The 14,314-nt window shown below is 49.1% G+C and overlaps 1 protein-coding gene across 5 annotated transcripts in view; it reads right to left on the minus strand.

Moving 5' to 3' along the window:
* The window catches only part of ELK1 (ETS transcription factor ELK1), a 71,013-nt gene extending 58,132 nt beyond the window's left edge, over positions 1–12,881 (minus strand). For 4 of the 5 annotated variants that reach the window (XM_044431196.1, XM_044431195.1, XM_044431194.1 and 1 more), the window contains exons 1-5: positions 12,443–12,881; positions 8,073–8,281; positions 6,738–7,166; positions 4,115–4,522; positions 2,674–2,775 (exon numbers count right to left, since the gene is read on the minus strand). In XM_044431196.1, coding sequence (XP_044287131.1) covers positions 2,674–2,775; positions 4,115–4,522; positions 6,738–7,166; positions 8,073–8,281; positions 12,443–12,488 — 1,194 coding nt within the window. In that variant the 5' untranslated portion in view covers positions 12,489–12,881. The remainder of the gene's footprint in view (positions 1–2,673; positions 2,776–4,114; positions 4,523–6,737; positions 7,167–8,072; positions 8,282–12,442) is intronic. The other variant, XM_044431197.1, reaches the window with a different exon arrangement.
* Positions 12,882–14,314: the final 1,433 nt, after the last annotated feature.

The following is a 14,314-nucleotide window of genomic DNA, read 5'->3' on the forward strand; positions in this document are numbered from 1 at the left end:
GCCCATAGACTGAAAAAGGCTGAACACGCCTGTGCTAGCTTCTGCATGGGCCAAGGGCAGGTAAGGGGGAAGGCTGGATTAAGTTTGCTCAGCGTCAGCTGCACCCAAGGAGTTTCACTGGAGCAGCCACCTTTCCCAGTTTGAAATCAGTTTTTCTGGGAGCCCCTCCTACCCTGAAGTAAGACAGAAGAGCAGGTGGTGGATTCCTGTTGAAAAATAGTGAGACCAACAGCTTATCTTGGGGGCTCACTGCACACCACCCTCACCCCAGTTTGCTTTTGAACATCTATGTCCAGCACCAACGTACATATTTTTAAAAAGTAAATATACAATCTGAGAGATAAGAGCATGGAACTTCCATGCAGGCAGTGGTCATCCTCCAAGCAGTGTCCCCAAGGGCTTTCTTTTTCAACTGCTACAAAATTCAGACTTCTGTTCCTTTGGCAGGCTACCTGGAGAACCTGCCCACCAATTTCCAGCATCCCCACCCTAATAGGCAGATGAGCTGCTCAGTAGCCAGAAGCCACCAGCTAAGAAAATCCATCAATGCTCATTTAAGCAAGCACCTTCTAACCAATGAAAAGGCCTCTTTGGCTATGCAGAAGCCTCCGTGCAAAAGCCATTGTCATGCACTCCGTGGCTGCAACCATTTTTTTACTTTTAGTACTGTAGACTTGTTTGTCTCCCCTCCCTTAACAAATTGCAAATAAGAACGAGGACACTCACAGAAGCTGCAATACATTCAGCACTGTTTGACTAAAGGAACCTTAAGAGAGGATTGCAAGGTAGCATGTCTGGGTCTTGCTTAGCCAGCTGGTGGCCCTTGAGATGTTCTAGCCTACAACTCTCATCAAGTCAGCAGAGCCAGTGGTAAGGAATGATGAGAGTTGTAGCCCAAAGCATCTGGGAGCCATAGGATGCCAGTCTTCCCTAGTCTGGCTTCAATATGATCAAATTTTCTAGATGAATGGATACAGTGGCACAATTTCATCATACTCAAATCAATGAATAAGGTCACAGTCCAGTATACTCCAAGGCAGATGGATACAAGCTTCTAAACTCAGGAGTCTGCACATCTGTGGTAGGCCCTGCATATTTATTTTGGACAGCTGGTTTTGGCCATCTAGATTTAGTGCTGGGGAGGGAGAAGAAAGGAGGCTGGGTCACCAATGGGAACCGGGCTAAGGCGACAGCCTAGCCTCCTCCCATGCCCCCACTTTTTGTCCTCTCTGAAGCCCAGCTGCATTCTTGAAGAGACAGCCAGCACAGTTCTTTCTGTGACAGCTGTGAGAAGGGCAGGTAAGAGTTTGCCTTCAGAGCCCCGGCTCCAAAAAATCTGGTGCCCACCCTGCAGACAGTGTCAGGAGGCCATAAGTTTGCACCCTAAGTAGTCTGTTCCAATGAAAGTTAAAGGATAAGAGAACAGCCAAGAAGAGGAATAGCACATTATTTCTAAAGTTTCTAAGATGCAGGGGTGTCGGGCAACAAGCAAACCAGAGCTACCACACAGCCATGACAAATCCCCAGATGTGGCATGAATTACATCTGGTCTTCATGTGAAATACCACAGCTTTTCTCAACCTGGTCACAATGGCCATGCTGGCTGGGGAGGTTGGGTGTTGTTGTCAGACACATCTGGGGTGGGAGGGACCAAGTTGGGGAAGGCTTCAGGAGCAAAAAGTTGCAGAGCCAAACATATTGTGCAGTAGGAGATTAAGGGCACATAGAGAAGGGGACTATAAACTGATACAAAACAGCACAAACCTATATGAAAATGGTCAAAGAGATGTGAAGTTCACAACCTCCTGAGCAGTTTAGTAGAAGATTGTGTAAATGTTTTCTCTTTTATCTCCACTAAATAGAACAGAGGGATCTCAACTCTTTTTTGTCTCTTTTTTTCATCCCCCCCTCTGCCCCCAGAAACTGAAGATTTAAGGAAGGAGTCCAAAATGTCTCTAAGAGAAGCAAGTCTCCTATAGAGCTCCTCATGCTATGTCCTTCAGAAGTTTTCCAACACAAGCTTCTGGCTGTGAGATCCATTTCATTTCAGTTTTCACCTAGTCCTAACTCAGCTGTGGGTACAAATACCCGAAATGCTTCCTCCTTCACCTTCTCCTGCCACAGGGCCACAGCACAAATGGCAAGAACTTCGAGTAAAGGGGGAGGGATGCTTCCCTTTCCTGAAGCAGCACCAGGGCAGCAGGAAGGGCGTGGAAGTGGCTCTCCCAGGAAAAGGGAGATGGAGCGGACCAAGTTTCCATAGCACAGCTGCCCCTTCTGAAGATGGTGTCCTTTGCTTGAGGACCACATCTTGCACTCGAGGCACCAAGCGAGGTTAGCCATTTGGTTTCTAGGCATTATGCACACATTTCCAATTTCCTCTCTTCAGTAATGGAGCTTAGAAACTTGGCAGGGAGAACATATGCTCTGCAAAACTCATGCCAAATCCACATCAGACTCGTACTTGCTTAGCAGGATTGCAGATACATGAGACAGGAACCGCAGTGTCATATGCCCTTTGTCAACCAGCACCAGACTCTCTTCTTCTGCTTCCTCATACTCAGCTTATTGTCTGGTTCTGCCCACCATCAACAACCCTGGCCTCAAGCTCCCCAACACACCATACACATACGCACACAAACTCCTCTCGACGACTTGGATCTCGTGCCATACCTGGAAGGAGAGCTTGGCTGGGCTGCGGGGTGCGATGGGACTGAGGGTGCTCCAGAAATGGATGGTGGGTGGCAGAGAGCTTGGGGTGAGCAGAACAGGGGTCTGCAAAGAAGAATTAGAAGTCACAAACCGAACAGAAAGGTAAAACAAGAACAAAAACAGTTCTCCAGTCAATCCAGGATCCAACCAACTTTCAGTCCATTGGTCTATGTTGCCATCACATGGCACTGAAAAGAAGGCACGGGTGATGGATTAAGGTTTGGAACAGAGGAAACCAGGGAGGCAGGATCAAGTGTGTCTGCCAACTTTGCATCTCTTCCATGGCATTAAAGGCAAAGGAACATTTTCCTGCCCTATTTTCCATGTGAGCCAGATAGCAGTAGACAGAGGCAGCTGAGCTAAAGAAGCCTTCTCCAATCCCATGCCCTTGAGAAATGTTGAGCTACGACTTCCATCATCCCCAGGCAGCACGATATGCACATTTCTGCCCTCCCACTCTTTCAATACTTTGCTGCTTGAGCTACTTGCAATGGCCAGGGCTAAATGAGGACAGGGTTGCTGTACCTTTTGTATCTACATGGAAGAGGGAATTTTGACAGGACAAAAAGCTGTCCTCCTTTGCATGCAGTTAGTTTACTGGCAGGCAAGAGTGGAAATGCACCCAATTATGAAGCTGGCTGCCTGGAACCCTTTTGCCACAGCCAGTGGTCCCTTCCCCACATAGCCCTTGCTTCTGGACTGGTAAGTGAAGGTCAAAATAGTGGTAGTTAGAATCTCCCAGTTGCCATTTCCTACCTTAGTGAAGTATGAGTTACACTCATTGTATAGTTATTATGAGGTAAAAACAACAGTCGATGCCCTGGGAAATGTTAACTATCCCACTTAGTTCAGGCACGTCCCTGATAAAAATGGATACAGGCAGTCCCTGGGTTACAAGTGTTTGAGTTATGTGCTTATGAACTGCCATAAAGCCTACTAATTTAAAAAATTCAAATTAAAGACCTACTGTGGAAAATTGCCATCATCAGCGAGAGAGAGGAAGTGAAAAGGGAAAGTGGGAGGGCCTCCAAAGCATCACCATAGAGAGAGGAAGCAAAAGGGGATCAAGGAAGGCCTCCAAAGCATGCCATCTTGCCCCACCCATCCAGAAAGGGAAATCTCTCTAGCTTTTCCTTGGTGCAAAGAGAAGGCACCGATGAGTTTGGGGAGGACCTAGAGATATTAGCAGTTTTTCCAGTTTTGTGGGGGTCCTGTGCCCCAACCCTCATGAATGTGGAGGGCCAACTGTACATGATCTGACTTGCACACAAATTCAACTTAAAGACATTCTCAGAAATGGAACTCATTTTGTAACCCAGGGACTGGCTGTACTCGCAATTTTGGAAAGAATTCCTGCTCCGGAGTGAAATCTAGAGGGGCCTGCTGATAAACGAGGTCTCACCAGTGCATGGGAAGAAATCACCGTGGTTGGAGTCAGGGTGCTCCCTGTCCCTCCTGGAGCCAGAAGGCTGTTCACTGCTGCATTCACTTTCTCCTGGGTTGGCAGAGAAGGCAGCTCCAGAACTTTGGGCTTCTTGCCCTTCTGGGGCTGCACTTCAAGAGATGTGGCTGCTGGGCTCGGGGACTCAGCTTCCTCTTTTAGCAGCGCATCCCCTTCTGGCAGCTTGGCCTCCAGGGACGCCTTCTCCAGGGAAGGCTTCTCTGAAGAGGGCGCCTCCTCCTTTACTCCAGCATCCATCAAAACCAACAAAGCAGCTGCCTCTTCATCAAGGTCAAGGTTCTCCTCCATTTTCACCAGCACCTTTTCATCAAGTGGTGGAGTCTCCAGTGGGGCAGGCTCCACAATGACCTAGACAGGAAGGAGAAGAAGAACCCCCAGGGGTGTGGTCGGAATACTTTGTCAGGTAAAACTCTCTCTCCCACAGCCTTAAGGGAGCCTTCCCCAATCCTGCACTGCTTTTAAGTGAGGCTAATCTGGGACTACTATTTTTTCTCCCTACTCTCCTTGGCTTTGGGCTTGCTTTGCTGGCTCCACTCAAATGGTCTGGATGGACAGATGGACAAATGGACAGAATAATCCAGCATTCTGTCAAGATGCTAACAAGAGGGGCCATCCCCCCATTGCCCATCTCCAGAATTCAGAAGAATTCAGAATCCAGAATTCAGAAGAAGGATGAATCACAGCAGGCAAAGAAGCATCGCCAGCAACTTTCTTTGGAGCACCTTTGCTGTGCCTCATAGTCTGCCTCTAGGCCAGAAAAGGCCTGCTTTAGACTTTCTTTCTCCTTGTCCTATTACAGCCTTCCTCATCCTGGAACCTTTCCAATGTTTCCAGCTGTAACTCCCAGCAATTCTGGCCACTGGCCACCCCAGACTGGGCTTGATGGAAGCTGAAGTTCAAAACATCCAAAGAGCACTAAGTTGCCCTATCTGATTCTATCAGTTAGCTTTCTTCTGAATATGACATCCACCCCAATCCTGCCTGGTCTTGTCTGTTTGCTTTCTCTTTGACTTACATTTCCCTGGTCCTGCCACATCTCTTTGGCTCCTATTCCAGTTATGTTAGTTACATCCCAACAAGTTATATTGTCCTTATAGCAGCAATAAATAGACAAAATAGCACTACTTTCCAACATTTATTTGTTTATTTGTTCATCTATTTATAACATTATTTATGAATCACTTTTTGGCCCTAAATGGGCTCCAAAGGCTATGTGTGGGAGAGCAATCCTATGGACCTTATATATCATCTGGGAGGCCAGCTCCATTCCCAGACCCAAGGAACACAGCTGCAAAGGCCTGCCCCAAGCTCTCTCACCTCCTCTTGGAGCTGGTGCAGAAAGAACTACACCTGTGGCTTCCACGAGGTCAGGAGAGTGACCTCAGTGAGGAGTAAAGGGGACAGACTGGGAACTCCAGCATGTGAGGCTTCCTGCTACTTTTCACCCTCCCTGTCCATGATGCCTCAGCTAGACAGCCATCTAATTAAAACACAGAGCAAAAGTTGTGCAAACACAGAGAATCTGCTCCATCCATCCTGTACTGGATGTTTCTAAGCCTCTGCATTTCAGGACTTACAAGCATCAAGGGTGCAATTGATAGGACTGTGCCCCAAACATGCAAAACAGTACAAGTATCATTTAAACAAACTCATTAAAAAGAGGAGAAAGGTCAGCATTAAAATCAGGGAGTGCGATTGCAGTGTAAAAATCATTTGAACAAAAGTGGAACAAAACAGCTTTAACAACCCATCTAAAACTGGCCAAAAAGGAGCCTAACTAACCCACCTAGTGAGAGATTTCTACAAGCAGCCACTGAAATGGCCCTGTGCTATCTTCCCACAAGCTAATGTTTCTTGGTGGTGGGATACAGAACAGGGCCCTCCCAAGCACAATTTAACCTGCAAACAAGGAAATATGGCAGCAGGCAGACTTTGAGCACCAGCATCTTGAATTGTGCCTGGAAACAAACGAGGATTTTTCATTAGCTACATTTCCCTGAAAGGCAGGAAAGAAAGTTCCTGAAAGGCAGCCCCATGCAGATGATTAAAGCATCAATTGCCACAGCCATATCTACCTTCTCTGGGAAGGGCCTCCAATGGCACACCAGCCAAAGCTTGCCAAAGGCAGCAAGTGTAGTGTTATGGAGCTAAACAAAACTCTTGCTTTTCACAGTACAGACTTACAGAGAGAAGTTGAAAATCTGGAACCAAGACCTTGTGCCTTTGAAAGTGGCCCGACAGACAAAACAATTATTGTTTTCCACATGGAACAACAGAAACATCACCTGCTTAATTTCTGCATGTCAGGCTGCTGGCAAGGAGAGGGCAGAGGCCCTCAGGGAGTGGGGCCCACTGAGAGCACCCTGGAATCTGGAACCAGTGACTTCTTGTTCCCCTGGCTTATTGAGTTATGCCTCTAGCACCTCGGTCAGTCCTTGTTCTCTGGCCATCAGTCAGCGGGAAGCAAGTCCTTCTGTCCTCCCATGTCAATAGCAGTTTGAGCCTCTTGACATCCATCCCCACAAATGTCCGCCAACACACTGAGATTGCTTATGCGACTCACCTGCAGGGGCTCTGGGGACTCCTCTGGTTCCTCAATGCTGATGTGCAACTGGGGCAGATCCTCCACCGGGGCCAGGGAAGGGGACAGTGGTTCAGGGGCAACAGCAGCAGGTGGGGGCACCACAGGCAAGAGCTCCGACTCAAGGCGGGAGACCCGTCCAGCAGGCGAAGGAGCCTGTAGTGACTGAATGGTGAATGTGGAATAAAGTCCGGAGCGCATGTATTCATTCCGACTGCTGCGTGGGATACTCCCACCTCCACGGGGGGCTTTGGGGGCTCCAAATGCCCCATCGCCCACTTTGGCTTCACTCTGGACCTGATCAGGTCTTTTGGCTCCGCTTTCATCCTTCACGCCATCCATGCTGGAAAGTTCCGGGTAAGAGACAAACTTATAGACAAATTTCTGCCCACTGACTTTACGGATGATGTTCTGGAATGAGCAGAGAGCGACAGAATTAGAACAGCATCAGGTACAGTGACAAAGTGCCATCCGTTACATGTACAGCTGAAGCTCTGTCTGTGATATTTTCTGGGAAAAGATGCTGAGAAAAAAAATAGCTCATGTGTTTTGGAACTTGCTAGATGTTAGGCATACCCAGATGTCATGTTGACCCCTGAACTGCTTTTGTGTGCCAAGCAATCAAGGCTGCATATATTCTGTGCTCTGTGTGTGTGTGTGTGTGCCACATTAAACTAAAATTAGGCGGCAGGAAAAGCTGAATTCTCTGACCTGTATAAATTATAGAAGCCATGTTCATAAATCTGTTCATTGAGCACACTTTCTTTGGCAATTGGGAGGGGCAAGGAACTGCTAATGCTCTGAGTGTAATCGTGGGATGAAGAAATTCTGGGCCAAAGGCCAAATCCAGCCTGTGAAGTTTCTCTACCTGGTCTTCAGAGGTCCCCACTCCTCCCTTCTTCTCCAGCAATTGCTCAATACCTCTCTGCACAGAAAACCCCATTTTCTCTATGCTCAGGCAGACAAGCATGGAGTTATCCCTCCTTCTCTCTGCACCAAGTATCTTTCCATGCATAAAGAGCTAGAAACTTGCTTTAAAGGGAATGAATGCAAACCCTGCATATGATATTCAATTCCATGGCAGCACAAAATCCCAAGATGTGCACGGCTCTGCCTGTACTTCTTTCTCTGTGGATACATTGACAAAGATGTCATGCCCATGCCCAAATGCTCTTTGATGTTCCAATGCATGCTCCTTCACTGGGAATGGAAAAGACTGGACTGGAGGGGCAAGCAAGACAGCAACCATGCATGCAACCTAGGACTCCCTGGCCTACTACAAGGGGGATGCAGCAAAGCCAGGGAGCAGGCCCCCACCTTGTCATAGTAGTAGCGCAGGGCCCGGCTCAGCTTGTCATAGTTCATGTTGGTCTTGTTCTTTCGCAGCCCCCAAAGCCGGGCCACCTCTTCAGCATCAACCAGCTTGAACTCCCCATCATTGGATGTCCATGCAATGAGATGCCCATTGCTCTGCTGCTCCAGCAACTGCAGCAGGAACTGCCACAGTGTGACAGAGGGATCCATGACTACAGAGGGGATAAAGCAGAGAGAGCAGCTGGTTCAGCTGTGTAGAATTTGACATGGGAGTAGGGGGAAGCAGCTACCTCTCTTCCCCAGTACTCTTACTTCCCACATTTTCTCTTCATTCTGAGGTACTCAATTATGCAATTCCCCCACCGTTGTCCAAAAGTGGTACAGTCCAGGGAAAGCAGACTGTACCACTTCACTCTGTTCCTTGCACAAAATCACTGCAGTGACCACTCTGTTGTCTCTCGGCACTGGCTCCAGATTTGTGAGGGCCCTTGGGCAAGGCACAGTCCGTAGGCCCCCTACTCAGCAGGTCTGTCTTCTCAGAGTGCCTGTCCCCAGCTGCTCTTGCTCCTCACTCTCCTCCTTCTCATTGCAACCCATTGCTTGCTTGGGAGGCAAAGCCAGTAAGCAGGCAGGAAGGGGCACCTTTTGCTGTTGCCTCTTGCCAACACTGTTGTCTGAGGTAGTGAGCAAGCAGGTTGCAATGGCAAAGAGCAGGAACAACCCCAGGGAGCTCTTGCTGCCCTTGACAGGTGCCCAAGCACACCTGTCCTCAATGCTGGCCCTACCTCTACTCTTCATTGAGCTAAGGAGTAAACAGGAAGGTAGGCCTGATTCCACACCTGTTTTTAACTAGGATTGCCACAAATATCAACTGCCCTGGCTACTTGACAAGACCTGTGGTGCACTTTGTTTAAACAAACAATTGCTAGATGGCTAACCCCAAGGAATTCTGTGAAAAGCACTGACGATTATGGCACTCTGCAGTTTGAAATCATCTGTTGGTTCACAGAAATACCAATCCGCAGACTTCCTGGAAGGAATTTATGATAACTTAAGCAGCAGTGCAACTGCAGCTTGAAGGGCTAGATACGCTCCAAATTCCTCAGGCAAGATAGCAATACCAGTAATACCTTTCTCATGATTTGTTTTATTACTCACTTCTGGGTAATTCTAGCTAACCCACAACAGTCAAGTTGTGCACCACAGTGCAATCTTCCTCAAGTCGGTGCCCTCCAGATGTTTTAGATTGCAACCCCCAGCATTCCTGACCATTGGCCTTGCTAGTTGGGGCTGACAGGAGCTGACATGTAAAACAACTGGAAGGAACCAGGTTGGGAAAGTCTGCCACAATGTCTGTGGTGGTAATGATTATATGTATGGTGCTTCCATCTGTCATGGAAATGCTTGCTTGCTTGCTTGCTTGCTTGCTTTCTTTTTCGGCCTACAGTGCTTCATAGTATCATAGAGGCAATTATAAAGACAAATAAAAAATGATACCAAATTGGTGGCTGCCCTGTCTTATTCAAAAACAGAATACTTTCCCAGACACAATCAGGTTGCAGAAATCATTCAATGCCAAAGAAGAATGCAGCATCAACCAATCAGGGCAGAAGTGCCCTCTTTCTAAAACTATAGTCCCAATCCAACTCCTGAGAATAATTATGTACCTTATACTGGGATAAACCTATCAAAACGAAGCAATAGCTACAAAACAACAGACATCATCTTGGTGAACAGCATCCATCCTCTTACAATAGCTACTATAAAAGATGTTGCAATACCTCTCTTACATGAATATGAGAAGTGGGGGGGGGGGAACGGGACCCCACAACCAAAGACTTCAAAAATAAAATGTTTCTGGAAATGCACTGCAACTCATACTACCAGGGTGCAGAACTTCACACCTGCGGGCAAGGTGGTCCTGTCCCCTTTACCCAACCCCCTCTTGTTTGGCTTTTGTGCAGTATGCTTCCCATTTGAAAAGGCCATTAGAAGTGCCTCTAAGTTATCAACTGTAAGACCTTTAAGCTAAAATATGCTGGTATCTGGGGGGAAAGAAAACCCTTGAGTCCCTCCCCCTCCTGGCTTCAGTTCCTCTCACCACAGCAATGTGAGGGCTTCTAGGAAAAGGGATTTGGCCCTCAGTCTGAAAGAGGTTCAGATAGGCTCCTTCTCAGTATCAGCTACAGGCTGTTGCAGCAGCTGACCTGAAGCAAAACTGAATACATATGCCCACAGTTTTCCTAAATACACCACAGGAAACTGGTGATTCTCAAGGCTTGCTAAATCAGGGCATTTATAGACAAAAATTCTCCCCACCCAACCCCCCAAAAGACAGAGGAATAACATATCAGATTTGCCACCTGGATAAGCAGCAGAACTTCCAAGAAGAAAAAGGATGGATAGAAAAGACATCCATGTACACCATGCTTTACAGTGTAACATCATAACTATATTTTGGTAGAAGGGGGTGGGGAAGGAAGGGATGGATGGATGCAAATAAAGGCAGTTATACTTAGCATATTTAGGTTTAGCTCCTGTACAGGGTGATGACTAAGGGGTTAAGGCAAAGCTCCACAGAAATGGTGAGTTCTGATGCCATATAGGTGTCCTAGAAGGAAGGGCAGCAAGTGAGGAAAGGACAGAGACATTTAACTGCTGCTGTTCTTGTTTCTCTATAAACTCCTAAGTGGGTTAACACTGATGTTAATGCCCTATTGCTGTCAGAACCCTTTTCATAAGTACTGGTGCTCATTGCCTCGAGGGTGCCAGTAGGCATTATTGCAAGTAACAGATTGTGCTGGACCACAATATAATGAGGGATGAGCTGATCACAAAATAACTGAATGACACTGTCCTACATTTCCAGAGGGCACAGCACAGATCAGTGGGCAGAATCAGATGCTGAACAGAAAATATATGGGGATAATTGAAGACATCTACCTGCATCACCTAATCCTAGATTTTAATCCATTTCCTATTCATAGGCCTCAAGCAGTGATTAATTTCTAAAATGGAAGTATAGGGGTAGAAGTCACATGCTCTGAGCTAGAAAACAATCTTCCATCCCAGATGTGTAGAGTGGTCATAGTTACTCAAGCTTGAGCAAGATGCACTCAGCACATCCTCAGAGTCACAGAGCACTGAGCCATGCTCTCACCTGGCAACATCTCTAGGTCCGAATCCTGAACCACAGTTGGATTGTCACCCATTCTCATCCTAGCTTCTCTTTGCTCTGCCAGATCTTTAAAGGACAGCCTTCAGTGATTTCCCCTTTTGCTTCAGCTGACAACCCCTAACTATCCGAGTGAGAGATGCCCTCTTAGCCAATTCTAGTCCCCAAGTAAACTGTCTTATGCAAGGTCCTCTCATTCTGATGCGAGGCAAGAAGGATACTCAGTTGCTTGTGGATTCTGACTTGAAAGGCCTGCACCAGATCTGGAAAAGGAGCTGCAGGGACTGAGTGAAGAGCAGACTTACTCACCCACTCACTCTTTTCTTTCTGCTTCCTCCTCCCTCTCCCCCAACCCCAAGCCAGGGAATCACTGGATTTGGCCTAAAGAAAGGATTTTCTGGCTCAGGGACTTAATACAAAACCCCATCAAACACTGTAATCCAGCAGTTAATGCAGAAAGTGGAGGCGGTAGAGGAAGCAGGGTGAGTTTGTGTGTGTGTGTCATGATTAGGATGGGGGGGGGGGGCTCATCAACAGAGATGGGGGGAACAGGTGGTGACAGGTGGTGGCTTAGAAACATCTCTGAAGCCAAAGACTGGATTGTGCTCAAAGAGGGGACCCTAAATGGTAAAGTGGGTAGAAGAATGACTTGAAGAAGACAAGGTAGAACTGCTGCTGCAGGAAATAAATAGAGTCCCAGGAACTGGAGTTTCCCTTTTTCTAGGCAATCACTTCCATGTAAGAGTTGATTCCAGGGTGATAAAGTATATCTGACAGATGCTTCTCTCTCTCCCCTAGCAAAGGGATCCTTACACACACATACCGGGATGGATCCTCTTTGCTTTCCCACAAGGCTGCTTGAAATGAGTCTGCTTCCCACTCCCAGAGTTCTTAGCTATGATGGCGGGTCTGTGGAAGGAGATACACGAATTTGAAAGTGCCTGCAGTCCAAAGCCGGGGTCCAATAACTCTGTTGTTACTTTCAGTGCCGTGAGTGGAATGCAGGATGGTTGGGCCAAATTGTTGTGCACATCTATTTCCAGCTTGCCTCACTCTAGAAGCAACTGCAGAGCATGCGGTGTGGGTTAGAGAATCGTTCCCTCCTGCAGGTTCTGGGACTTGGAAAACGGGTACGGGGTCTCTCTCCCTCCCCCCCTCCCCACACACACGTTTTCTACCTCCATCATCAACTACTTACCCGTGAGCATGGCGGCACCCCCCGCGCCAGTCCCGGGCGGCTCCATGGGCTGGGTGGGGGACCCCCAGCTTTGCCGCCGGGGTGGGCTCCCTGTCCACTTTCTGATTTCCAGCTGTCGATTTGTGGTATTGCCACTTTCTTCCCAGTTGGTTGGGGGAGGTCCTGTTGCTGCCTTCCTGCCTCCACCACCACCTTTACTGGTCCCAGTTCTCTTCCTGTCTGGTTTCAAGTTGCTGCTTTCTCATTTCGGATGGATGGGTGGGTTGTCACGCGTGGGTGGGTGGCTGGGTGTCCCCCGCAGGACCTTGACGGACGTCTCCGGACCGCGTTTCCACTTGGCGTGGGTGGCTCCGCTTCAGGATGCGCTGGGGTGGGTGGATCGGGGTGAAGGTGCGGGGAGAAGAGGGAGGAGGGAGGGGAGGGAGAGGGCGGATCCGCTCTTCTTCCTGCCTCTGACGGAGCCGTGCAGGCCGTCGGTTACATCGTTGGGGATGCAGCGGTGACGGAGTCTGTCACATGGCGGGAACAGGAGGCGGAGCTGGCCGGCCGGGCGCCCGGGTGTCTCCTCTCTCCCTGCCTAGACTTTCATACTGTTCGCGGGAAGAGAAGCAATCCCAGGCCGGATTACTGGGTTCTCCTGGCCCTGTTGGAGAAGTGGTGGAGGGTTAGGAGGAGCCAGGACTCCTGGGTCCGATCCGGACTACCTGCCGGAGAGGCGTGGGGTGGGGTGACATGAAGAGGAGTAGAAGGAATTAGAGGAGTGAGGCTCCTGGGTCCTTTTCGGGCTGGGTGGGCTCCGATGATCCCTGCTCTGTGCAGGAGAAAGAATAAGGAGAAGGGGCATTGATAGCCAGGACTCCTGGGCTCTCTCCACTTTCCTATGCAATGGTACAGCGAGGGTTAAAAAAGAACCAGGTTTATCATTGCTTTGGGCGGACGAGAGCTCGCTTCTGGATCCTGGGCCCGCTTCTGCTGTGGGGGATGAGGGGCTTGGGGAACAGAAACGCCAGATTGCTGGCACCGCTCGATAAAGGAGAACATGGAGGAAAGGGGGAGGTGTGTGGACGTCTGTGATCCACTAGATCCGCACGGGACCAACGGGATCTGATGGATCCCAACTTCGGGAGGAGGGCCCAGTGGAATGGGAAGGGGAGATTCCAGGACTCCTGGGTCCCGTCTTTGTACGGGTAAGGTAAAAAGACACGTCTGAATCTGTGTAGAAGAGGCTCGGAACCAGGAATCCTGGGTCCTAACCACTGCGCTGGGATCGGAGAGGACATTTAATCAGCCTCCCCTCTCCCGAGCCGTCAGTTTTCATCCCAGCCACGTGGCGGCCATGTATGCCGGGAGGGGGGCGGGCGTAGCCGGTGCTCGCTGCCACCCCACCCCTCCCTCTGCCTCCTTGTCATCCTTGTGCGCCCCCACGGTTGCCGCGGCAACGCGCAGCCGCGACAACGGAGGGCGGGAGAAATGGAGGCGATGAGCGAGAAGAGGAGAAGGTGGCTGCTATGGTAACCTCTCTCCAGCCCCAGTGGGATGGGATCATCCGGGGGTTCCATGTCGCCGCCAAGGCCCTCGGTTGCTATGGTAAGCGGGGTGAAGGCGGAGTGGGAGGATCTTTGCCCTGTGGGGGGCGCCCCCATTGCCGGTGGGAAAGAAGTCTCTTTGCATGCAAAATGGCACCAGGGACAGCAGTAAGGCTAGAATTTCAGATTTTACCTCTGCTGGCCTTAGTCAAGCTAGGTCTTAGTCAAGCTATCAACGGTCAACTGACATCTGCAATATGGGTTTACCAACAACCTACCTTTCAGGGTTGTCAGCAGGAGAACTGATCTGGCATTGTGAAGTGCTTTGAACCAGAGCTTAACCTGC

This window comes from Varanus komodoensis, unplaced genomic scaffold (genome assembly GCF_004798865.1).
Source record: "Varanus komodoensis strain SLA01 unplaced genomic scaffold, ASM479886v1 scaffold22, whole genome shotgun sequence".
NCBI lineage: Eukaryota > Metazoa > Chordata > Lepidosauria > Squamata > Varanidae > Varanus > Varanus komodoensis.